Source organism: Podarcis melisellensis (genome assembly GCF_964234715.1).
Source record: "Podarcis melisellensis genome assembly, chromosome: 9".
NCBI classification, from domain to species: Eukaryota; Metazoa; Chordata; class Lepidosauria; order Squamata; family Lacertidae; genus Podarcis; species Podarcis melisellensis.
In genome coordinates this window covers 20,552,728-20,577,885 of record NC_138541.1, presented here as the reverse complement: position 1 = coordinate 20,577,885, position 25,158 = coordinate 20,552,728, and the positions used below count along the sequence as shown (strand labels likewise).

Genomic DNA, 25,158 nt, shown 5'->3' with positions numbered 1-25,158 from the left:
AAACTACTGAGCCTTTTTGGCTTGCTAATCAGAAGGTCGGCAGTTTGAATCCTCATGACAGGCTGAGTTTCTGTTGCTCTGTCCCAGGTTCTCCCAACATAGCAGTTCGAAAGCACACCAGTACAAGTAGATAAATAGATACCGCTGCAGTGGGAAGGTAAACAGCATTCTCATGCGCTCTGGCTTCCGTCACTGTGTCCTGTTGTGCCAGGAACGTTGTGCTGGCCACATGACCCAGAAAGCTGTTTGTGGACAAACACCGGCTCCCTTGGCCTGAAAAGCAAGATGAGTGGTGACTGGTCCATTAGGGCAAATAGGACACCAGCTCCTCCAACCTCAGTCAGCCATGGCCAGCCCCAACTTACCTGTCTTCCTACTTAGTCATTCTAGGGGGTGGCCCTGGCTGTCAGCTTCTACTTGCTTAGTCTCAGTGCTGCCATTGTAGAACTCAGCAGGAAGGAGGATGGGAATAAAACTAGATTTTGTTGGCTCTGCCTCTTACTGGCTTTGGCTCCACCTGCTGTTTGGCTCTCCACTTTCCACCTCACCCAGTGGTTAGCAGTTGCCACCGGTGTCCCCATATCCTGAAACCAATCCTGATGACAATATTATGTAGTATTTATAAATAAGTTTCAACATGTTTCATGCCCATTATTTCATTGATGGATTACAACAGCAACTCTGTAAGGTAGCCCAGAGAGTCAGTTGCCTAGTTACCTAGTGAGTTCACCTAAAGTTACCTAGTGAGGCAACCTTTGAACTGGGTACTCCCTTGCTATAGAAATCCTGTTGTCATGTTTCATAACTTCTATAGGATAATTAGCAGAGATGATTCTAGCCACAATTAGTAGGGAGTAGGTGTAATTAAATTTCACAGGTCTTACTTCAGTATCGACTTAGTTAGCGTTGCACTGTATTAAAAGTGCCTTAGTATTTTTGCAACTCCCCCCCCCCCACACCTTTCTTGTTATACAACTGGAGCCAGCACCGTTGCCTCAGTTTGTTCGTTCTTTTTGCTATTGTAAAAAGCAAGAAAGTATGTAGTCTTGTTGGAAAAACACTTGGTAATACGTGAGTTGTACCTGTTGAAATTTTAGAAACTTGATCTTTGGGGTATATCTACACAACAAACAAACCAGTTGTGTAGTGCAATCCTATGCAGGACTATTCAAGTGCCACTGAGTTCATTGGCATTTAGCCTTAGGTAAGTGTGCATAGCGTTGTAGCTGGGTGGTCTGGTTTAGCTGGTTTTGACTTCTGTAAGGGGATCCAAGGGAATCTGTTTCCATGAGGGCACTGAGAAATGTTAATAAATTTCTAGTTTCTTAACTCTAGCTTGCTGGCAGGGGTTCAGTTTTAAGTGTGGCAGTAAGCAAGTTCAGGTTTCCATGAACTTACATGTATATCCTGGGCTTTTGTAGAAACTTTAAAAAGGGTGACCTAGATTTTTCCCAAGATATATTTGCTTATTTTACATGATTTTAGTTTCATCAACCATGCATATCACTGAAACCCAGGTCGCTCAAAATTCTACCCAGCCTCCATCTTTCTTGCCCACATGCTTTAAGCATATCTTTGCAGGTTTAGAAGCAGTGGTGTGAGTTTTTTTCTAGGCAAGGGTAACTTGTAATGGAAAAAGTTTCTGATACCCTAGAGAGTGATCAAATTTAGCATGTCTATTGTACTTTTATTTAGTGAATACAGCAAAAATGTGAAGCTTCCAGACTTGCCTAATACTGTATTTGGAATTGGTATCCATTCATTGTTACTAGTAAATGTATAAAATGATATTTTTTCCGTAGAAAAATGAAGTACTGGATTTTTTTCTTATGGAAGATTTCCCACATGAACATCACTGGCTTGCTTCTTTTAAAGTAAAACCGTAGATTCTCAGGAAGCTGAATTTATTGGATGTCAGATTCCTACATATGATTGTGGAAATGTGCTCAGCCCTTAATCTTTTATGCTAAGCCTGCCTCCAATTTTCCATTTCCTTGTTTCACTACTTAGCTATTCCCCATGCCCAAATTATGTCCTGTACGCTGTAGACTGCACAATTGTCCCAAGTTCCCTTTTATTCAAGCCAGTTTCCAACTGCTAAAAGCATAGGAGGACTTGAAATCTGGTTAAACTGTGGAATCAAGGCTGGATATTTGAAATACAAAAGTGAAGAGATGGTAATGTTTTGAAATTATCATTCCCTCCACAGTCTAGAGCTTTTTCTGGGATCATACAAATATATGTTGTTCCTGAGATACCTGCTACACATTACTCACTTAGCCTAATCTAGGCTGATCTGTGACGAAACCCAGTCTATGAAAGTACAAACAGCTTTGCTAATATATGTTGTATCTGATAAACCTCATTTCAAATCCCTGGTTATATTTCAGGTCACAAATACGTGTACCCTGGTAATCTGGTCTGAAGGTAACATGTTCAAAAATATATGTGGCTTTCAGGGCAATTTGTATCGTCATTGCCCTGGACCAGTACATATATTACTTGAAGATTTTTCTGCAAATAATAAAAGTAACATTATTATTATTATTTACATTTGTTAGTTACATTTTGCAAAAAAGAAAAGGAATACAAAGTACCTAAAGTGCTCATCCAGTAACACACTACACTAATGGCAAATCCTATGCACCCCATTAAAAGATAAGCACAACTGTGGTGCCCGGCTTTGTTGACAAAAGCCTGAGCAAATGTAAAGATCTTGAGCTGGCACTTAAAAACTGATAATGATGGTGCCAGGCACTTTTCCCTGGGGAGAGCATTACATGTATGAGGGACCACTTCTGAAAACGTCTTGTTTTCATGTGGCCTACTCTGTATCTCACTCAAGTAAGGTGCATGGAGGAGGAGAAGGATCTCTGATGAAGACCACAGGGTCTGCGCTATTTCATACAGGGAGAGGTGGTCCTGAGCTGCATAGGGTTTTATAGATCAAATGTCACGGCCACCCAGGTCTGGTCCCAGCTCACAAGAGACCTCACTCCGTTGCAGCTTATTTACAGGAAAAGTTTATTGAAGATTTCTGCTTCTCATACAGTTCAGCATTGTGGCCGTACGTCTGCCACGTTAGACCGCTGAAGTCCCCTCTGACTCCTCCCCTCTTCCGCACCAACTTAATAGCCTGGCTCTAGACCACCTCTTCCTCTCCTTTCTTTTCCGCAGGGTCTTCCTGCCCCCCTGGGTTCCCTCTCTCCGTGACTCGCCTGAGGCTGAATCCTCTGCCGCCTCTTCCCCCCTCTTTCTGGCTTTAGGGCCGGGCTCCTCCCCTGAGCTCTCTCCACTTCCGCGCGCCTCTACGTTTGAACTTGGCGCGCGTACGTTGCTGCTGACCTTTCTTTCGACCGCTACACCACCCCCTGCTCTGCTCTCCACCCTTTCCGGCTGAACACCCTGCTCCAACCCCCTCTCTCTGTTCTCTCCTAATCCTGCTCCCTCCGAGAGGCTGACGACTCCACCCCCTTTACTCCGTTCCGGCTGAGACGTCTCTTGCTTCCTCTGTCTTCCACTGGGCTCCTCTCCGCTTCTCCCTTCTCCTCCCCTTTGCTTGATTAAGGTAACCCCCTTTTGAGAATCCTCTGACTCGCTGCTCAGACTCGTGGATTCCCTCAGAATTCCGTCATCTTCTTCCTCATCCTTCTGCCCCTCCTCCCACTCGCTCTCCGTCTCCTCTGTCATCTCCTCCTCTCTCCCAGAAACCCTGACATCCATCCCCCCCTCGAAGCCCCCCCTTCCCCCCTCCCGCTCGCCGGGGACCGGTTGTGGAAACTGCGGCTCTTCGGGGGTAGGCTCAGGATACAGGTCGTCTACGTCAATGTTCTCTGCTGGCAGTTCTGTGTAAGTGTATTCGAAGTCGGGTTCTTCCCCCAAATGCTTCTCAGTCTCTGCTTCCATCGCTACTTCCTCCGGTGCTGCCCGCCAAGGACCTATCAGCCACCTCTTACGCCATTCCTCCTCTGGCTGCTCCTCCCACCAATAAGGGGTTTCCGTGTCCACCCCCGAGCACGATCCCCTGGGCGGGCTTGATTCTGGTGTCCTTTCCTCGGGGGAAGAGAAACCCCTGAACGTGCTATCTGACAATGTGGGTGTGAAAAGCCAGTCATCAAAGTACTCAGCTGGCATGGGTCTATGTGGGAAAAGTGCATGGAACTCTTCTTTCAAAAGGGGTTCGTCTAACTCGTAGCCTGGCACCCAACTATTAGCAGCGGCTGGTGTGCCCTCCCTGGCGAGAAAATATTCAACTCCCTCCTCCCCCCATCTCGAGTCCAGTATCTCTGTGACCTCGTTAAGAGGTTCTGGTCTTGGCGATTCCCCCCTCTCAGGCGCCCTCCTACGTGGCTCTGGGGGTGCTCCTGACTCTTGAAACCTGTGTGGGGTTTTGTAGGGAGTGAGCACCGACCTATGAAAGACCGGGTGCACCCTGGAACCTTCCGGAAGGGCTATACGAAAAGCCACCGGATTGATCTTAGCCTCAACTTGATATGGCCCTAGCTGCCTGTGTCCTAACTTCTTCTTGGCCAATGACCTGGCCGGCATCGCGTGGGCTGCTAACCACACCCAGTCCCCAACCTGGATGTCCTCTCCCGCCCTCCTGTGCTTATCGGCCTGCACCTTATACGCCTGTTTTGCCAGCTCCAAATGTCTCCGCAGCTCCTCGTGCACCTCTTGCAACTCCGCTGCAAACTGGTCGGCATCTTGAGGCCCCCCCCCTCCTGGTGCCGCAAATCTCGGGAAGGTTCTGGGATGACGGCCATTGTTCGCGAAGAAAGGCGTCACCCCGGTGGATGCGTGTTTCGTGTTGTTGTAGGCGAATTCAGCCATCGGCAGATAGTCCACCCACGCCGCAGGTCGCTGGTTGGCGTAGCACCGCAGGTACTGCTGCATGATCGCGTTGACCCTCTCCGCTTGACCGTTGGTTTGTGGATGCCTCGCCGATGTCAGGTTGATTTTGACGTGCAAGATGCCCAGAAGCTTTCGCCAGAAAGTGGAAACAAACTGGCGCCCCCTGTCGGACAAGACGGACTGCGGAAGTCCATGCACTCTGAAGACGTGATCGATGAAGAGCTTTGCGGTCTGTTCTGCCGTCGCCACCTTGGCACAAGGGATGAAGTGCGCCATCTTGGTGAACAAGTCCACCACCACTAACACCGCCGTCTTACCTCTGGAGCTGGGCAGGTCTGTAACAAAGTCCAACGCTACCCTCTCCCATGGTTGCTGCGGTGTCTCCAGCGGTTCTAGCAATCCCGCCTGCTTCTGGTGCACTGGTTTGGACCTCTGGCAGATATCACACCTGGCGACGTAGTCCGCCACCTCTCCTCTCATCTGGGGCCACCAAAAGTCTCTAGCCACCAACTCCATCGTCTTTTCTTTGCCGAAATGGCCTGCACTAGGGGCGTCATGCAACTGTTGCAGAACCTTGGCTCGAAGATCGTCGGTGGGCACGTAAAGGGCACCCTTACGAGTCAAAAGTCCATCTTGTAATTGAAACTCATCGTTGTGTCGCGACCCTCCGCGTAGCTCCTCCATCTTAGACTGTGCAAACTGATCCCTTTGCAACGCGCGTCGCACCGCGTCCAGGTCGACTGCGATGGTAGCGCACGTCCACGCCTGCGGTGCGAAAATGTGCTTTGCTGCGATTGGAGCTGCTTCCTCCAAGTATTGCGGCTTTCGGGACAGCGCGTCTGCAATAACATTGGAGTCTCCTGGGATGTATTCTATTTTGAAGTCGAAGTCCGCAAAGAACTCCGCCCAGCGCATGTGTCGCTGGGTCTGCAACTTAGCCGTCCGCCAATACTCTAAGTTCTTGTGATCCGTGCGGACCTGCACCGTGTGCTTGGCTCCTATTAAGAAGTGTCGCCACGCTTTGAAAGCTGCATGAATGGCCAACAACTCCCTGTCCCATATGGTATAATTGCGCTCCGTCTTGCTGAGCTTCCGGGAGTAGAACGCACCCGGTCGCCAGTTGCCTTGTGAATCCTCTTGCAAAAGAACGGCCCCAACCGCTCTATCCGACGCATCGGTCTCTACCCGCATGGGTCTGCCGGGATTCACGTGGAGCAGCTGCTCTTCGGAGGCGAAAAGACCCTTAAGCGTCCGGAAGGACCGCTCCGCTTGTTCGGTCCAGACGAACTTCTTCTTCTTGGAACTGAGGGTGTCAGTGATCGCCGCCGTCGCGTTCGCAAAACCTTTAATAAACTTGCGGTAAAAATTGGCAAAGCCGATGAACCTCTGGACCTCTTTCCGATTTCGAGGGCTTTTCCAGTCCAACAGCGCTTGAACCTTAGCCCTGTCCATGGCCAGTCCCTCGTCGGACAACTTGTAGCCAAGGAAATCAACCTCTCTGACATCAAACTGGCACTTTTCCAACTTGGCGTACAGCCTGTGTTCCTTCAGCCTCTGCAGGACCTCCCTCACGTCCTTATCGTGATCCTCCGGCGATTCCGAGAAAATCAGGATATCGTCGAGAAAGCAGACACACTTTTTGTAGAGGAGACCTGCTAGCACGTGGTGCATAAATGCTTGAAAAACGTGGCTGCCATTTTGGAGGCCGAAAGGCATGACTCTGTATTCGTATGTGCCCAGAGGGGTGAACATGGCGGTCTTCCACTCATCTCCTTTCCGGATGCGGATGAGATTGTAAGCTCCACGTAGGTCCAGCTTGGTGAAAATCTTGCCCCTCCTGACGGTCGCTAAAAGGTCGTCAATCTTGGGCATGGGGAAAGCTTTGGGCTTAGTCAAGCTGTTGATGAACCTGTAATCCACTATAAGCCTTTTTTGGGGCGTGTCCTTCTTCTTCACAAAGAAAACAGGGCTGCCTCCCGCTGCTTTAGATTCCTGGATGAAACCGCGCTTGAGGTTATGGTCTATGAACTCCCGAAGCTCTTGCATTTCGTCCTCCGACATGGAGTACAGCTTGGCAGCAGGCAATTGCGCCCCTGGCACTAAATCAATCGCGCAGTCGTAAGGTCTATGAGGCGGCAACTTGTCAGCTTCCTTCTCACAGAAAACCTCCAAGAAGTCCTGGTACTTGTGAGGCACTGTTTGCACCATACTCAGATGCAATGGTTGCTCAGCTTCTCCTCCCTGATCGGTCTGAAAGCAATGCTGAGCACAATACGATGAACAAAAGTTGATCTGCCTCTGGTACCACGCAACCGCGGGACTGTGCCTCTCCAGCCAACTCATGCCTAACACGATGGGTGTGTCCGATAAGTGGGTGACATTGAAACTAATAAGCTCTCGATGGTTGCCAATCTGCATCATCATGGGAGGGGTTTGCTGCACCACTTGCCCCCCCAGCAACTTCCTGCCGTCCACCGTGACCACGTTCAGAGGCGTCGTTGCAGGCAGGAGCGCCATGTTGTGCTGCTTAACGAACTGCAGTCCCATGAAGTCGGCGTTGCTTCCCGAATCGATCGTTATTGGAACCTCGAGGAGTCTCCCATCAGGCAACTGGAGTGTTGCTGTGAGCAGAACTGCCGGTTTGGGAGGCAAAGGGTCCACGCTCTGCAGTGATGCTGGGGGCTTGTCTACAGATCCGCCTGGCTGAGCCCCAGTAGCTCTGCTTCCAGCCAGGCACTGTCGTTTCCCTGAAGCTGCTCCCCTGGTTGCACCTCTGCTGTTACAGTTGCCAGCGCTGCAGTGTGTTTCTGGAGCCTCTGGGGGCACTCTTTCGCCATATGGTGCGCACTGTCACAGATGTAACACTTCCTGGTTCCTCTAGGAGGCTTCGCTTTGGCTGCACCAGGGACAGGGCTCTGGGATGGCTTCTGAGCCCTAGCACCACCAATCTCCATTGGCTCCTCTCTGTCCTTCCCCATTGGCGAGGGGTGCGCACGGCTGAAGTCCCTGTGCCCAAAAGGGAGAGTCCTTGCTTGCGCACGCGCTTGGGGCCCGTCCTCCTCATGCCACGGACGCCCCTCATGTCGAATTCCAAGAGCTAAAGCCCGTTGCACCACGTCTTCTAGGGTCTGGGGTCTGTCCCCCCTAGCGATCTCATCCTTGATGGGGGGGCTCAATCCCTCCCAAAAAAGATCTCTGACCGGTTTACTGTCCTTTGGCCAATCTAAGGCGGTGAGCAATGCAAAAAATTTAGAGTGGTATTGGCGCACAGTCGCTTTCCCCTGCCTCAGCCCGTGCATTTGACGGCGCGCAATGTCCACATCCACAGAGGATTGAAAACAAGAATCCATCGCTTTGATGAACGCAGTTGAATCGCGACGGGCCGGTCCATCTTCGCGCCACAAATTGCGTAGCCAAGCCCTGGCCTCCCCATGCAGGTGCGAAACAATGAACCCCACTCTCTCCTCCTCATCTTTAAAATCGTGACGGAGTAAGTGCAGTGCATATACAACGTCCGCTCTGAAATTGGGATAGTCTTGCAAGTTGCCATTAAAATGCGGAACTAGGGCACCCCCCCTCCGTCCAAGCGCAATGCCCTCCGCTCTGGATCCTGGGGCCCCCGCCTTGTCCGCGCGCTCCCACCTTGCCTGCAAATCCTGGCACGTCTTCTCCAAGTCGTCATTCTTCTTCTGCGAAGCAATGACTGCCGATGTGAGAGCGGTAACCTGATTCCGCAATGCAACCAGCTGCTCCTCAGCGCTCATGGCTGCTCCCGTTCGTGAGCTTCGCAAAAAAAAATTTTTGCTTTCAGAGAGGGGACTTACTGTCACGGCCACCCAGGTCTGGTCCCAGCTCACAAGAGACCTCACTCCGTTGCAGCTTATTTACAGGAAAAGTTTATTGAAGATTTCTGCTTCTCATACAGTTCAGCATTGTGGCCGTACGTCTGCCACGTTAGACCGCTGAAGTCCCCTCTGACTCCTCCCCTCTTCCGCACCAACTTAATAGCCTGGCTCTAGACCACCTCTTCCTCTCCTTTCTTTTCCGCAGGGTCTTCCTGCCCCCCTGGGTTCCCTCTCTCCGTGACTCGCCTGAGGCTGAATCCTCTGCCGCCTCTTCCCCCCTCTTTCTGGCTTTAGGGCCGGGCTCCTCCCCTGAGCTCTCTCCACTTCCGCGCGCCTCTACGTTTGAACTTGGCGCGCGTACGTTGCTGCTGACCTTTCTTTCGACCGCTACACCACCCCCTGCTCTGCTCTCCACCCTTTCCGGCTGAACACCCTGCTCCAACCCCCTCTCTCTGTTCTCTCCTAATCCTGCTCCCTCCGAGAGGCTGACGACTCCACCCCCTTTACTCCGTTCCGGCTGAGACGTCTCTTGCTTCCTCTGTCTTCCACTGGGCTCCTCTCCGCTTCTCCCTTCTCCTCCCCTTTGCTTGATTAAGGTAACCCCCTTTTGAGAATCCTCTGACTCGCTGCTCAGACTCGTGGATTCCCTCAGAATTCCGTCATCTTCTTCCTCATCCTTCTGCCCCTCCTCCCACTCGCTCTCCGTCTCCTCTGTCATCTCCTCCTCTCTCCCAGAAACCCTGACATCAAATGTTGTCCTTAAGGCTTTCCAAACTATACTTCCTGTGGATGTCATGTTTTGAATAGCTGTATATCCAAATTTGTAACTGGTATGGACCTAATATTAAAGATGAAGGTAATGAACTGGATATTTTAAAAGCACAAATAAGACTTAGCAGTAAATGCCATTGTAGAATGTACACCTAGCTGAGCTCTGTTTTATTCAGAGATTCTCCAACAAGTATGATCCAGCTGAAACATATTGCCAGACATTTTGTAAAACCCTTGCAGCATTCCATGTCTCCAGTATCTCAGATAAGCCAGATCAGTTCACCTGGGTGTGCAGTGTTAGCATGTCACATACCTAGCAGCAGAGGTCTGCAGGGCTGTGAAATGTTCCATGTCTAAGTTCTTGCACTCTTAGTGTCATGTTTAAATTGAACCCTATACCGTATTTTTGGCTCTATAAGACTCACTTTTTCCCTCCTGAAAAGTAAGGGGAAATGTGTGTGCGTCTTATGGAGCAAATGCAGGCTGCACAGCTATCCCAGAAACCAGAACAGCAAGAGGGATCGCTGCTTTTACTGCGTAGTGATCCCTCTTGCTGTTCTGGCTTCTGAGATTCAGAATTTTTTTTTTCTTGTTTTCCTCCTCCAAAAACTAGGTGCGTCTTGTGGTCTGGTGCGTCTTATAGAGCAAAAAATACGGTAATTAAAAACCTGAGGAGCGGGCAGTTCAGTTTAAATTTCTGAAAAGAGCAGATTTACCTGCATAATTTAAGGGAATGGTGTGTGTTTACGTTCCCTTCTGAAAGCATCTACAGTATTCTAGGCCAGGCACGTACAGTGGTACCTCGGGTTACAAACACTGGGTTACAAACTCTTCTAACCCAGAAGTAGTACCTTGGGTTGAGAACTTTGCCTCAGGATGAAAATTTCATGACAGCGGCATCGGGAGGCACCATTAGCGAAAGCACGCTTCAGGTTAAGAATGGTTTCAGGTTAAGAATGGACCGAATGAAGCTCGTCATCCAAGGTACCACTGTATATATGGCACTATATGTCCTGGGGTAAAATCCTAAAAAAAGCTCAACAACTGGGGTAAAATTGTAAAAAAAAAAAAAAGCACAATAGGCCTACCAAAAGGCCTGATGCTAGTCCATGGGAGTTGCTCTTGTTTATACTGCTGTTTACTTCAGTAGATATAAAAGCAGTAGTATAAATTGCAGTAAGCAGTGGAACTGGATCTTTGCAGCACATGTAACATTATCATAGCCCTGCTTCAAATCCAAATTTGTAGTCTTCACCAGCCATAAGAGCTGCAACCATGGCAAATAATCAAATCAAGCCTAGGCACACCTAGTTTTTGCAAATTCAGTGTAAAGTAAGTACTAAAGAATTACTCCTAAGTAAATTTCACAGGAATTCACTTTAAGGAATTTGTCTTAGTTAAGGAGATCTGCCTGAATATCTGGATGAGGGATGTCATAGGGCAGAGATGGTGAGCCAGTGTCGCAAAGGCACTTGCAGCAGCCCGCCAGCTCTCTTTCAGATGGAGGTATCTTTTCTGCCTCTGGCGTAATGCAGTTCTTAGTAGGCCTTTGTGTTTGGGAAACGGGAGCGCTTAGAGTAGACCTTCTAGGAGTGGCTCCATGCCAGAGGGAGAAGAGGCATCATTGTAAGTAAGTCACGGTTTCCTTGCAATCACAACACTAGGCTGTGGAGGAGAGGTTCCTCTTGTAGGCCAGCACTATGATGCTCTTCAGAGACTGATATCTCTGAAGAACAGAGACAGTGCTTTTATTCCCTGTTGGAGTGCTAGGCTGATCAGCAGAAAGGAGGGGTGTGCTGCTTGAATGTTTCTGCCTGCCTCTCTGAATGTACCTATGTGTGTGGTGAGTGTGTGCATGTGAGTGTACAGTGGCATGCAGTCCTTGAGGGGGGCGGTGATGATACTACAGTATAAAAATTTATCACATACCCTTCACTCGAAGTTCCCAGAGCAGGTTACTGCAATTAAAACACAATATTAAAAATAGTTCTAACCAACCTTCAATGTGGTTTTTGGGCTGCAAAATGTTAGCCACCCTCTTTTTACAGGACGTTGGCCCTCAGAATGTCAGGTAAACTTGTATCACTTTATTTATATTTATTTTAATTCTTTTAAGTCTGTTCTTGGAAGAAAGAATGACTTTCAATGTCACTTTAAGCCAGTGATGTTGCAGTAGTTTGACTACTTTCCTATAGAGGTAGTTTGCACGCTTAAGACTGATGGGACTTCAGCAAATATTTTGCTTGCAATCTTTGATTCCCTGGAGGGACCTGTTAAGGGACTGTATAGCACCTGTAGGCCTATTTGTTCCTGATTTATTTGTGCCTTCTTTGGGAGCAGAAGGATCTGTTCTTCCATCTAAACAGCTGGTATTTTTGTTTTGTGCTTTGAGAAGCCCAGGCTGGTTTTTTGTGTTTCCTTTAGGCATGATATGTCCATATGTACTGAAAAGGTTTTGGAGGCAGAGAGTTCTGAGGGATAAATTCAATCTATTTACAAATGAAAGCATCAAGTCAGGAATATGGGACTGTATAGACACGCCATTTGACATGGTTCTGTATAACATGATAGCAACCATACACAAGCAGGAGAATAGATTGTACCTTTCATAATCAACAGCAGACACAACAAAGGGCATTGAAAGAAGCTTATAATTGTGGAAGTATTTCAAGGGCTTTACAAGAGTGAAGTCTGGATTTGAATTTACTATATAAATAGCATTGTACTTTACTGGCCATTTCAATTCTTCCTTAGAGCACTGCATATGTCCACATCACTGAGGCATATTGAAGCAACTAATTTATATGCTTTATTTGCATGTAAATAGTATGCATACTAATGTGGATGATTAAAAAAATCAATTGGATATATTTTGTCTTATTTAAAAATTATTATTTTAATCTTCTAGTGAATTTGTATCCTTATTTCTGAGTTGTGAGTGCAATAATAAGAGTTGCCATATTAGCATTTCATTCCTGGTACTTGAGGGACAGTCTTCCTGTTGGGATTGCAAACTGACTGGGGAAAACACCAGCAACCTGGCCTGCTTTTGTGCTTTTAACAGCAGCTTTATTTGTAGAAATTGGCAGATGCAGTTCTTCATATCTTAGTGAGAAGGATTATAACGTTCTTAGACATTTTAATAGAAATGTGAATGGACTAGAAAAGATACAAATTGGTAATCCCATTTCCTACCCACAATATTTGTCTTCACATGCTTCACACTAACAGCCTTTTCATTCTGTTTGAAGTCCTGTTAGTTTCAAAAATGTGAATTTTCTTAACAACTTTGATTAATTAGAAGTTTCCCTTCTGCATTTTTACAATGTTGTAATAGTAATGATCAACAACAACATGGTAGAAAATAGTTTTCTTCTAAGGCTGTTGAAGGCATATTTTTTCCTTGCAGTTCTGATTTAACCCATTTCAAGACAATGGCTGTATCTTACAGATCCCAAGTGTATTTGCTCAGAAGTGACCTGCACAGAATTCAGTGGGAAATGCTCCCTGATAAGTGTGCTCAGGATTTTCCAATCTTAAAACTTATTTTTACTAATTCAAGAAAGTCTTTTTAATCTAATATTAATATCATATACGTTTAAAATTACATTACTTGGGAAGTTTAGGATGTGAGTTAGTTGATTGCTCAAATATACTACTGTCAAAGATTTCATCAAGCCGGAATGGAGGCCCTTGTGAAGGTGGCAGCTTATATTTCTTATTTTAGTAATTTAGTTGCATCATAGTATCGCCTGATGGTATCATCTAACCTATTCTATTTTGCTTCTTACAGCAAAAAGAAATTGATTAAACTGAAACTATAGGTTTCAGTTTTCAGGAAGAAATAACTCAAGTTTAGCCCCTTTCTGTGGATTTAATAATTTAGATGTCAGAACATTGTCTGAAATGGGGAAGAATCAACCTTTTTGGGTGCTACATTTTGCTGTGTGGTTCTCCATAGAAGACTTTGCAGGCAGGACTGAATCAACCAGACAGTGCTGCCTCAGCAATTACTGTGAAATGATTGCTTGTTCCCTTTGCCTTAAAAGCTGTGTATGGAGATGCAAGAAAACAATTCTTTTCCTAGCAAAAGGAACTACTGAACTTACCGTACTTTTTGTGATAATAGTAGCAGCATGGGATCATAGAGTCATCTAGTCCAACCCCTGAAATGCAGGAATGATTGTGCAGGTACTTATAGTAATGCATAGGCACCTTTTGTATGGCACTCATGACATCAGTCCAGGTGTCTTGTGTCACTTTTAACTATCCATTTTATGTGCTTAAAAATATATATATACTCTGAGGATGTCTATAGCAGTGTGTCAGCACAAAGATAATAAATGAATAATAAACCACAGTAATAAACCAATTAACTGATCAATCTTCTGTACAATTCATCAACTAGTTTGGCATAATCTCTTTCTGTTATGTGGGGGACAAGGATATTTCTTGCTGTGGGATCTGAGATTGGGCCTGTGTGTATGAAGCAGTGGATCCAGCACTGCTTCCCTAACTTTGGGAAGAGGGTTCTTCCTTCCTTTTCATTGTGCAACCTCCAGATTGACATAAAGGAAGCTCAGGGATTGCTGGTGCCACAGCCCTTCAATGCCTTGTTTGGGGGCAGTTGCTACCACTGGCAGGAGAACGTCTGACAATAGCTTTCCATTAGCACTCATCTCTGGTGGCAGAAAGGCACATATGCACTGTCTTAACTCCTTGGGACGTTGGTGGGATGGTTCAAATTGTGCTCTAAAATGCTATCCTATACACGCTTACTTGAAAGTAAGTTCTACTGAACTCAGTGGTGCTTATTCTGAGTAGATCTGCTCCACAGGAATGCATTGCAAATATTAGCCTAGGAACATAATTAATTTATCTGATTCTTTCCCCCTTTTGTCCTCAAAATGTAAGCCTATCGGCAGTATCTTCTATGCTTATGTAGCTTACACTCCTTTTCTTCTGTAGTGTTACTGGAAGCAATTTCAAAGAACGGGAGTGCTGCCGGGAGTGGTGCTTACTGTCGAAAACCAGCAAGTGGAAGTGATAAGAACAAACCCAATAGCATGAAGGACAGCAGTGCATCTGCTGCAGGTGAAAGTGGGAAGACCTACACCAAAGATCAAGTTGAAGGAGTGCAAAGGTATTTTCCTAAATAAACAGATTGCCTGTTGATAGTACTGATAATAAATTACAAGTGTATCTGACAGCACAGCGTTCCCCAACCTGGTGCCCTCCATCTGTTGTTGGACAGCAGTTCTAATAATACCTGACCGATTGCAATGCTGCAATTTCAGGAGAAGAAAAGGCTGAAGAGTAAACCCTATAAAAATCCTAAGTGGAGTCTCTAAGGCATCTTGTAAGCCTCCTACAGGCAACTCCTGGTGCCAAGCTGGTGCAAAACATATTGCTGTGCTTTCCTTTGGATCACATCAGCGAGGCCAAAAGGGGAGTCTTGTCATCTGGGCAGCCCAGGACTTTCATACACACTGCCCAGGCTAACAGAGTCATTTGACTTCACCCCCAGAGGCACACTCCAGACGGATGCCAACAACAACAACATTTGCCATGCTGACTGAAACTGATCAAAGTTGTAGTCTAAGCCAGTGTTTTTCAACCTTTTTTGGGCAAAGGCACACTTGTTTCATGTAAAAAAAATCACAAGGCACACCACCATTAGAAAATGTTAAAAAAATTAACTCTGTGCCTATATTGACTATATATAAAGTAATTCTCTTGAATAGGAATCAAATAAACACAAAGAAAGTATTTTATCATTACTTTATTATGAAATAGTAAGTAAACAGAAATATGAAAAATTATAAAATACTTTATTTTTAAATCTTTCGAATTTTTCAATTTTTCCCACGGCACACCAGGCAACATCTCACGGCACACTAGTGTGCCGCGGAACAGTGGTTGAAAAACACTGGTCTAAGCGACCTGGATGGCACCATGTTGTGGAAGGCTGGCCTAGCTAAAAATAGTACCTCTTCAGATGTTGCCAGTGTGAGTTCAGCTTAAGAATATTAGCTGAGAACATCACACTGCTCTTTACGAAGGTTTTAAGCCAACCTTTTAGAGCAGTACAGCTGTCGCTTAAATGTTCTGATGCGAGAGCTAAACTCATGGATTCCATTTTTGAAAGGTCTCATAGTTTGAGCGCACGGCCGCTATGTTGACTGAATGCTTTGTCAATATCAGCTAGAGCCTGATGTAGCTTGTTATCATTTCAAACAGTAAATGAGATGGCTAAGAAAGTTTTGCCTGTATAAACAGCAGCTGTGTCAATATGTTGAATTGTTCCATATACTGAAGTGTTTTAATTCAATTCTACTATTAACATGGTAGGTGAATAGGTCCTTTCCTACTTCTTTTCCTTTAGTGCATGTATTAGTGACTCTTTCACCTCTAACCTGAATCCAATCAGCAATTATATTATGAGGAACACGTGGTCCTTGACCCAATTTGCAAGCGATAAGGAGAAAGAAAAGCAGGGGCATGGAGAGCAAGCCCAAAAGCAAGAGGGTGCCCCCCCTTGGACTTTGGCTCCCCCACCACAAGCTTCAGCCCTATTCACTTTAACATGCACGCCTAATAGATTGGCCCAAGGGGATGTGGCCCTCAACAGAAAAAAAAAGGTTCCCAACTCCTGATTGAATCTCTCATTGAAGTAAGTGAGATAACTTTTCCAGTGCAGGAGGAAAGGGTAAAAGGCCCCTTAGCCCATGTCAGGGTTTTGATCTGGATTGGCCCCCAAGCTTGCAATCTATTGTACTTCTGGACTAGCTGGGGTCCCATATGCTATCGGCATGAATGTCAAGGAGGAGGGGCAAAACTGAAGAAAAGAGTTCCTAGTGGCTGATGGGAATCTTCTGGGAGCCAGATATTTGCTGGCAGGCCAGAGATTCTCCATCCACGTTCTAAAATATGGTGCACATGGTCTAGTCATGCATTTGCTGCATCCTGGGGTTTTTATTCTTATTTTTATTTATTAAATTTCTATTTTGCCCTTCCTCCAAGAAGCTGACAAGAGATGGACAAGATTTTTCTTCTCCCCAACCCCCATCTAACTTAACAACTCCTCGGAGTAGGTTCAGCTAAGAGATAGTGACTGGCACATAGCCAGTGAGCTTCATGGCTGACATCGATTTTCCTGCTACTTTTCCAACATGCTACTTAACCTCTGCACCTCACTGAATATGACAGAAGCTATACCAACATTTGGATTGCATGTACATCACCTGAATGTTTTGACCACAGTGTTAAGAAGCACAGGAGCACCATTTATAGAGCAGAACAATCTCCAAGTGATTAGCTTAAGCATATTTTTGCCAGGTTAGAATCTAATAATGTGTGTTGACAGGCAGAAATATAAACAAGCATTTTAGTTTCTTCCCCATCCTATACACAAGAGAGAGTGCTTGTACTTCTTCAATAGAGTGTTGCTCGGTGACAGTATCTTTCAACTGGGAGCAGTGCAAGATGCAATAACTCTTTACTGATTGCATAAGGGTTAAGCAAGCTGAACAGAAGGCTGCTCACTTTATTGCACCAAAGAGGTCTGGTGATAATGTCTTCTCATGTGGGCAAAATTTCATTTCCAAGTTTCTGAAACAAAAAAAATATGGGCTTAGCTTTCTAGTAAAGAGCTATCATCTTCAAAACCTGCACAGCTACCAATGGCAGCATAAAAATGAAATGGAGATCTTTCTTATTGTAATGCTGGTGTCTCTGGAATATCTATCACAGCATTTAATCTCATTAAGTTGGGGGGGAAACCTGATGGGTTGATCATTTTCGTAACTATTATTAGTAGGAACTACTACATTATCTTATTGGATTAGTGTTGCTCTGAATCAAGGTGGGATTTTAAAAACCATTTAGCCGAAATATCAGTGTTCCTCCAAAATATTCACCAGTTATCCTTGGTGCATCTTGGAACCAAGATGAGACTCCAAGGAGTGCACTTTCCTTGTTGAAGCCACTATAAATCTATTACCCTTTCAGGTTCCATGCAGATTTCTTGCTTTTTTTGTTAAAGAAATATTCAGATCTGCTTTGAGATGTTACAAATTTTTTTACCTAATGGAAGTTTACCAATTCTTTCTTCAGTATAATGATCTACTGTATATCTGCCATGCATGGTTGATATTCATTGATACAAGCAAGAGTTCATGAGAATGATTTGCCTCTTCTTAATACATAGATGTATCAAAGAACTCATCTGTTTTAACAGAATAATTTTGTGATTTAATTTCTTTAGAAATCGCTAACCTATCTACTTCTAGGTGTTTCCATAATATTCCCTCCTATGCTTCTTAACACTTTTGTCCAAACTTTCAGTTAAAAATGTACATGCAATTCAAATATTGTGGGTATAGCTTTGACCCACATTTAATTATTGTACCTCGATAATAGTAATAATTTCACAAGTCAGCCTCTGGATTCTATGGCAATAGGATAAAAGTGTCCTTTGGTTTGAGGAGAAGACACAAGAGCTTTGCTTGCAAACTGCCATCATTTTTTCTAATCCATCCCCGTAAGAATAGTTGTGCTGTTTGTCCCTGGAGTTTATCTTTTATAGTCTCTGGTGTTTGAAGCCACCTCTTTCTTGATGGTTACATCATTGACCTCATAATGCTTTTGCCATCATGAACTGTAAAGATATAACTGGGCAAAGAATAAAAACTGCTGCCCACTTAAATGGGTTTCAGGTAATTGTAATATTGGATGTGTGTGTGTATTATATCTGGGATTCCTTTGTTAACATTGCTTTACAATAAAACACATTACCAACATTAGGCATAGTTCTACATATGGATTTTCCAATGTATGTGTAATATTACTGCTAAAAAAAATTCAAAATACTGGTACTGTGGTTTCTGTGCATAAGATGAAGCTGTTTGAAAATGAACTTTTCAAATTGTGCTTTAAGAGTTGATAGTTGTGTTTTAACATTGAAGTTATTTTGTTTAATGACCTCTTGCAGTATAAAAAAATGTAAAAATTACTATGAAGTCCTTGGAGTGTCCAAAGATGCAGGTGACGAAGACTTGAAGAAAGCTTATCGAAAGCTTGCTCTGAAGTTTCATCCGGACAAAAATCATGCACCAGGAGCAACAGAAGCTTTTAAAAGTAATATTTTCTAATTCACTTGTAGAAAAGAAAACATTTCAGGGGCAGGTGTATCTCTTTTGCCCAACTGCTTGTGTTAATGCACATCCTTTTAACAATGGGTTGGGTCCAAAGGTGCTCTTTGGTAGCTGCAAAAGGATGGCTTTTTACACCTTGTAGCCAGAGCATTTTATGTGACAGTGAAACTAAATCTGTGATCATCTGCTTCTGCAAGTGGAAGGATAAAAACTGCTGTAGAAGTAACTTATTGCAAACCTTTCAAAAATAGCATTGGTTATTATTTTCCTCCCATTTATGGTCCTTTGGTTGTAGCTCAGTATATTCAGATCCTCATACCCAAGGTGGTAGGCATTGGGTTGTAAAAGCAAACCATCAGCTGGAATCCAGGCTAATGGGAACCTTGTTTCATGTGCCCAGGGGGTGCTGGGTTTGTCAGTCTTGAGCAGGGTCCCTGTAGGTTGTTTCAAAAGCATTCTTAAACAGTTTGTGATATGACATGAACACTTACTACAGTGGAACCTTGGTTGTCAAACGTAATCCGTTCTGGAAGACTGTTCAATTTCTAAAAGGCTCAGCAACCGAGGCGCAATTGCTGGTCAGCAAAATCCTTTGGAAAAATGGAGAAATGCGCCTCGGAAGCTGATCTACGTCCGAGGTGCATTCAAAAATGGAAACATTCCTTTCTGGGTTGTTGGCGAAAAAACCAAGGTTCCACTGTATTTAAATAAAAAAATCAACTGGGCACAGCTATGGCCAAGCACTGCTTGCACCAAAAGAACACAAGTTTATATGTTACCGAACACACTTTCTGTTGTGATACCTACTTGCATTGTTATTTATTTTATTTATAAATAAGTTGCTTCCTATGAGGCATCCCAAAGCATTTCACAGTACTATAGTCACACTGGTATCTGTACTATACATTTGTTTCCATGTTTCAAAGGGGAGGGGGAATGGACAACAACAACTTACTCCTTTTAGACTGTGTGCCATGCATCAACCCCCAGACATGTTTGAGACCATGTCCAATGTTGTCTATGTGCAGTGTGGAAAAGTGGCTCACTGCAAGTCAGGCAGTCTGGGTCCCCATCTGACCTGTGAATTAATACAAGTACAATGTATCACTCCCTTCTCTGTGTATCTAAAATGTTTCTTTTCTCCCATGCTTCTTTCCCCTGCATTCTGCATTTCAGAGATCGGAAATGCATATGCTGTGTTAAGCAATCCAGAAAAACGAAAGCAATATGACCTCACAGGCAGTGAAGAGCCATGCAGCCATCCCGGCAACGGTAGATTTAACTTCCACAGGGGATGTGAAGCAGATATTACTCCAGAGGACCTGTTTAACATGTTCTTCGGTGGGGCATTTCCAACAGGTATATTCACTGATCACCTCGCCTTAGCACACTACTTCCATCTCACTCCCTCTGTATCATCCTTCCCATTCACTTGTCAGTCCCAAATATCTCCCACTTCCCTTTCCTAAGGTAGATCAGCCACCTTGAGTTGTACATATGTATTAACTGAATGGGGTGTAAGAAGTGCTTTTGTAACTGATTAAATCTATTCTAGCATGCTCAGCCTCCTGCCAACTTATCAGTTCGAAAGCACAAAAAAAGCACAAGTAGATAAATAGGTACCGCTCCGGCGGGAAGGTAAACAGCGTTCCCATGCACTGCTCTGGTTCGCCAGAAGCGGCTTAGTCATGCCACATGACCCGGAAGCTGTACGCCAGCTCCCTCGGCCAGTAAAGCAAGATGAGCTCCACAGCCCCAGAGTCGGCCACGACTGGACCTAATGGTCAGGGGTCCCTTTACCTTTTAGCATGCTCAGCAACCATTGCCTCATGTACCAGCAAGGTTCTCATACAATGATATCAGAGCTCCCATGAACTATTTATTGTTTCCCAGTGCTTTGCTTAAAACCAAATTTGCTTTTCCCAAACCTGAAGAATGAGTTTGTGAAACTTAAATGCTTGCCTTACCCACTAGCAGCCAGTGGTCCAATAAACTGTTATGCCTTTTTCTTGAAGGCGCAATATATTATTTGAACTAATTAGTATGGCATTCTGCATTGCCTATAGTGTTGCCTCAAAACGAGTACAGCTGAGTACTTACTTTTTCACCTTGTCGTGTTTTTTCTGCTCCCAATACGATCTTTTAAATGTTTTCTCCCCTGTAGGCAGTGTGCATTCATTTTCTAATGGAAGGTCTGGCTACAGTCACCATAATCAACATCGTCATAGTGGGCATGAAAGAGAAGAGGAGAGGGGTGATGTATGTTTGTCTTTGGCATGAACTTATCTTTTTTGAAATATCATCCCTAGAAGTAATATTAATGAGCAGCAGCCTTGCAGTTCTGTTGTCTAAATGAGTGCCTGTTTAGTAAACAGATACAAGGAAACAGTAACAGTTAAAAACCTAATTCCGAATTTTCTGAACTAGCGTATCTAATTTTAATGGAGGAATCCTATGCATGTTGTTTACTCAGAAGTAAGACCCATTGTGGCTCATCCCCAGGTACTTCTTCATAATATTGTAGCCTGCCTTAGATTTTTGGCTACAGTAGTGGCACCTTAGGGACGCAGGTGGCGCTGTGGGTTAAAGCCTCAGCGCCTAGGACTTGCCGATCGAAAGGTCGGCTGTTCGAATCCCTGCGGCGGGGTGCGCTCCCAGCGCCTGCCAACCTAGCAGTTCGAAAGCACCTCCGGGTGCAAGTAGATAAATAGGGACCTCTTACCAGCGGGAAGGTAAACGGTGTTTCCGTGTGCGGCTCTGGCTCGCCAGAGTAGTGATGTCACGCTGGCCACGTGACCCGGAAGTGTCTCCGGACAGCGCTGGCCCCTGGCCTCTTAAGTGAGATGGGCGCACAACCCCAGAGTCTGTCAAGACTGGCCCGTACGGGCAGGGGTACCTTTACCTTTACTTTACCTAGTGGCACCTTGCACTTAATTATATAGGCGGCATAAAGTTTATAAAGAGGAGCTAGCAGCGGTTTGCTTTTGCTCCTCTATGGGAATTCCTGCAATTCCTCTAAGCCAGTGGTTCTCAAAGGGTGTAGTGAGTCACACTAGTGTGGCAGGAAAGGATGGTAAGTGTGGCGGAGAGGGAAAAGTTTGAGAACTGCTACTCTAAGACATGGCTTCACATGAGGATAGGACATGAAGTGATAGGTTTTAACAATATGAAGTTAAAGAAAGACTACACATAAGGCAACTATTCATTAGTATAACCTATCTCCTTCCAAAGCTTTCAAGAAAAGACTGGAGAGGAATCCACTATAGGTCTTTTGGGGTGTACGCATCTTTGCTGTCTATGAAAGCGGTGGTGATGGTGGACTAGATTCCTTCCAACAAAAACAAAACACCCTGTGATTTGTCTACCTGGTTGCTGTTTCCTTCTCCAGGGCGGCTTCTCTATGTTCATCCAGCTGATGCCAATTATTGTGCTGATCCTTGTCTCTTTGCTGAGCCAGTTGATGGTGTCTAATCCTCCATACTCCTTATATCCAAGATCGTAAGTAGTACTATTAATATTTGTATGATTTACATGGATATTTTAAAATACCTCTGCTGTTCCTGTATTTTTTCAAGCTTTATGTATTGCAGAGCTTTTCTCCTTTGTGTGCACCAATTCAGAAATGATCAGGAAAATCCAAAAGCAAGAAATGCTCTTATTACCCCCTTGAAAAACTAGCTCAATATAGAAGCTCAGTTCTGCTGAACAATGGCTTATTGTGGGTCTGTGCTATGTTTACATCACTTAGGTCAGTGTTGCTAAGGGTTTCTGCGACTTATTTTTGACCTTCACAGCTTCACTGGGAAAAGAGGCCTTAAAGCTTTCTCACGTGGTTGTCCTTGACAAGGTTTGGACAGTTTGACTTAGAATATCTTTAGGAAAGTAGATTTAACAGGGGTTAAAGTAGAGCTTACAGTGAAATTTACCCATTTGGTTGCACTTTAAACTAGCAGCATGATGCTGTAGAAGTATTTACAAGTGGTTCTGAGTTTTGATTTTTAGAATTGGAGATCTGGAGATGGTGACCACAGCTATTTTCAGGCTTTTTGTGAGTGGAATCCTAGTGCTTATTTGGATTGCTTAAAACAAATGGCTTTCCTTCTGGTACTTACTTCTGTTGGTAGTTTATCTACTAACGCAGGGGTCAGCACACTTTTTCAGCAGGGGGCTGGTCCACTGTCCCTCAGACCTTGTGGGGGGGCGGACTATATTTTTTGGGGGGGGGGAATGAACGAATTCATATGCCCCACAAATAACCCAGAGATGCATTTTAAATAAAAGGGCACATTCTACTCATATAAAATCAAGCTGATTCCCTGACCATCCACGGGCCGGATTTAGGTGATTGGGCCGGATCTGGCCCCCCAGGCCTTAGTTTGCCTACCCATGTACTAATGCAATGTGCATTATGTTTTCATGCTAATAGTAGATTCGTTGTTAGTATCTAGACTGCAGTTGCATGTGTCAGAGGCCAGGACCTCCTACCTGAGTGATAGCCTCTCCCTAGAAGGTGAGAAGTCCACAGCATTACTCGCTTCCAGTTTCCTATGGTAATGGAAGCCACTATCTTAACCTGGCTGACTCTGTAAATATAGGCAATTAGGAACAGAAGGAACTTCTTAATTTAACCCTTTAGTATGAAGATATTTCTTCTTGTCTATTAATTTTAAAAAATGAAGCAAAGGCAAATATAGAGCACCTCTCCAAAATGAACTGTAAAATTCAGTTCAGTGTAAAGTGTTACATGTGAGGGGGGGGGATCTTACTTTCACACATAAGCTCATGGGGTCTGAACTGGCAGTGACTGACTCAGGAGTGAGACTTTGCAGCTGTGGATAATTTGATGGAGATGTTGATCCAGTGTGCAGTAGCTGTGAAAAAGGCAAATTGCATGCTAGGATAGTTAATGTGGAGCCTTCTAATTAGGAGCAATCTAACTCAATAGAATGCCCACTTCATTGTGATAAGCTCTAGACATGTTTTAGCAAACCAGCTACATGGAAGGTATAGCGTTTACAGAAAATCGGACACCAGATACAAGACATCATTTACAACATTGCTGTTTCTTGCTTTACAGACATGGCAATTAGGTGTTGTATATATGTAAAAACTTTTGTGAAAACTCTTATTTATGTTGCAATGAATCTGAAACCCTCTTTGATTTTTCTTTGCTGACAACAACACTGGGGACAGTGGCACAGGCTGACAATTAGTATGGGATCTCTTTACAGGGGTTCAGGACAGACCATTCAGATGCAGACACAAAACTTGGGTGTTGCTTATTATGTCAACAAGGACTTTAAAAATGAATATAAAGGTGCAAATTTGCAGAAGGTGGAAAAGAGCGTGGAAGAGGACTATGTGTCCAACATTCGAAATAACTGTTGGAAAGAGAGGCAACAAAGTAAGTAGACCTTATGATTTTTTAAAAAATAAAGGCATTATATCGAAATAACATGTAGCTCTGAATAGAATGAGTTACTGCCATGGATCCTAAGGGAGTTTCCCCCCTTTTCAGAGGTTTGTAAGATCCAGTTTCATTTTCCCTAAACCACACCCACCTGCCCACCTGGTTTGACTTTTAAGGCTCTTCTTGTATAAGAATTATTAAGGTTATCTTTGTAGAGTGCTTCGAACAGTTGCAGTGGAAGTGCTATATTTGTTGTCAGCAAGAGGGGGAATGATCCCAACCTCCTCAGAAGCAGTCATAAAATTCCGGGGGGACGGGACGACGACACTTTATTTGAATACTTCAACAAATATATTCTGGTGGCTAGCATCCTCTTCCTGGAGAAGATGTTCAAGCAGGTTGCTGACCAATTCCAGACACTCTTGAAATAAACTCTTTATAGATCCATTTCATTCACGGTTTAGCCTTGGTTTTGGCACCAAAACTGTCTTGGTTGCCTTGTGGAATTATGTTTGCTAGTAGGGAGACACAGTGTAGCCTTGTGGGTTTTTTTGGACACTGTTCTTAATAGTATCTGTTATAGTAACCTCCTAAAGATGTTGCTTGATTGGGTGTAGACAGCATTGCTGTTCAGTAGTTCCTCTTGTACTTGGACAGTAGCGGGTGTTCAACTCCATCACTAGCTTTGGGGTCCTGAAGGGTTCTGCCTTATCCATGCTTTTTAACATCTACACGAAATGGCTTGGTGAGGTCATCTGGGGATTTGGAATGTTGTGTCAGTTAACATCTAGGGGTTCCCCCCTTCCTTTATATTGAATCCAGATGAGGGTGTCTATCTTGTTCAATGCTGGGCTGTGGTAATGAGGAGGATGAGGGCCAATAAGCTTAGGTTCAGTGCAAACTATAGAGAGGTATTCCCCCTAAAGGACTGGGTTTGTAAGTTGCATGAGTGGCTTGGAGCACCTTCCAGCTGGGATTGGTACACGGCTTCTATGATCCATTGTTATAGGGCGGTTTATATATTAAATAAAAAAGGGGAGAGAGAAAATTGAAAGCCACATGGCATCCAAGAGAAGAGGGTACTCTCTGGCAGGTTGAAAATTTGTAGATCTGAATCATTTTA

General features: G+C 44.6%; 1 protein-coding gene across 1 annotated transcript in view; it reads left to right on the top strand.

The window, feature by feature from the left end:
• Positions 1 to 25,158, top strand: part of DNAJB14 (DnaJ heat shock protein family (Hsp40) member B14) — a 29,854-nt gene that overhangs the window by 3,624 nt on the left and 1,072 nt on the right. Inside the window, exons 2-7 of the mRNA XM_081925222.1 lie at positions 14,439 to 14,613; positions 18,463 to 18,608; positions 19,802 to 19,984; positions 20,790 to 20,884; positions 22,014 to 22,123; positions 23,857 to 24,029. Of these exons, the coding sequence (XP_081781348.1) occupies positions 14,439 to 14,613; positions 18,463 to 18,608; positions 19,802 to 19,984; positions 20,790 to 20,884; positions 22,014 to 22,123; positions 23,857 to 24,029 (882 nt within the window). The remainder of the gene's footprint in view (positions 1 to 14,438; positions 14,614 to 18,462; positions 18,609 to 19,801; positions 19,985 to 20,789; positions 20,885 to 22,013; positions 22,124 to 23,856; positions 24,030 to 25,158) is intronic.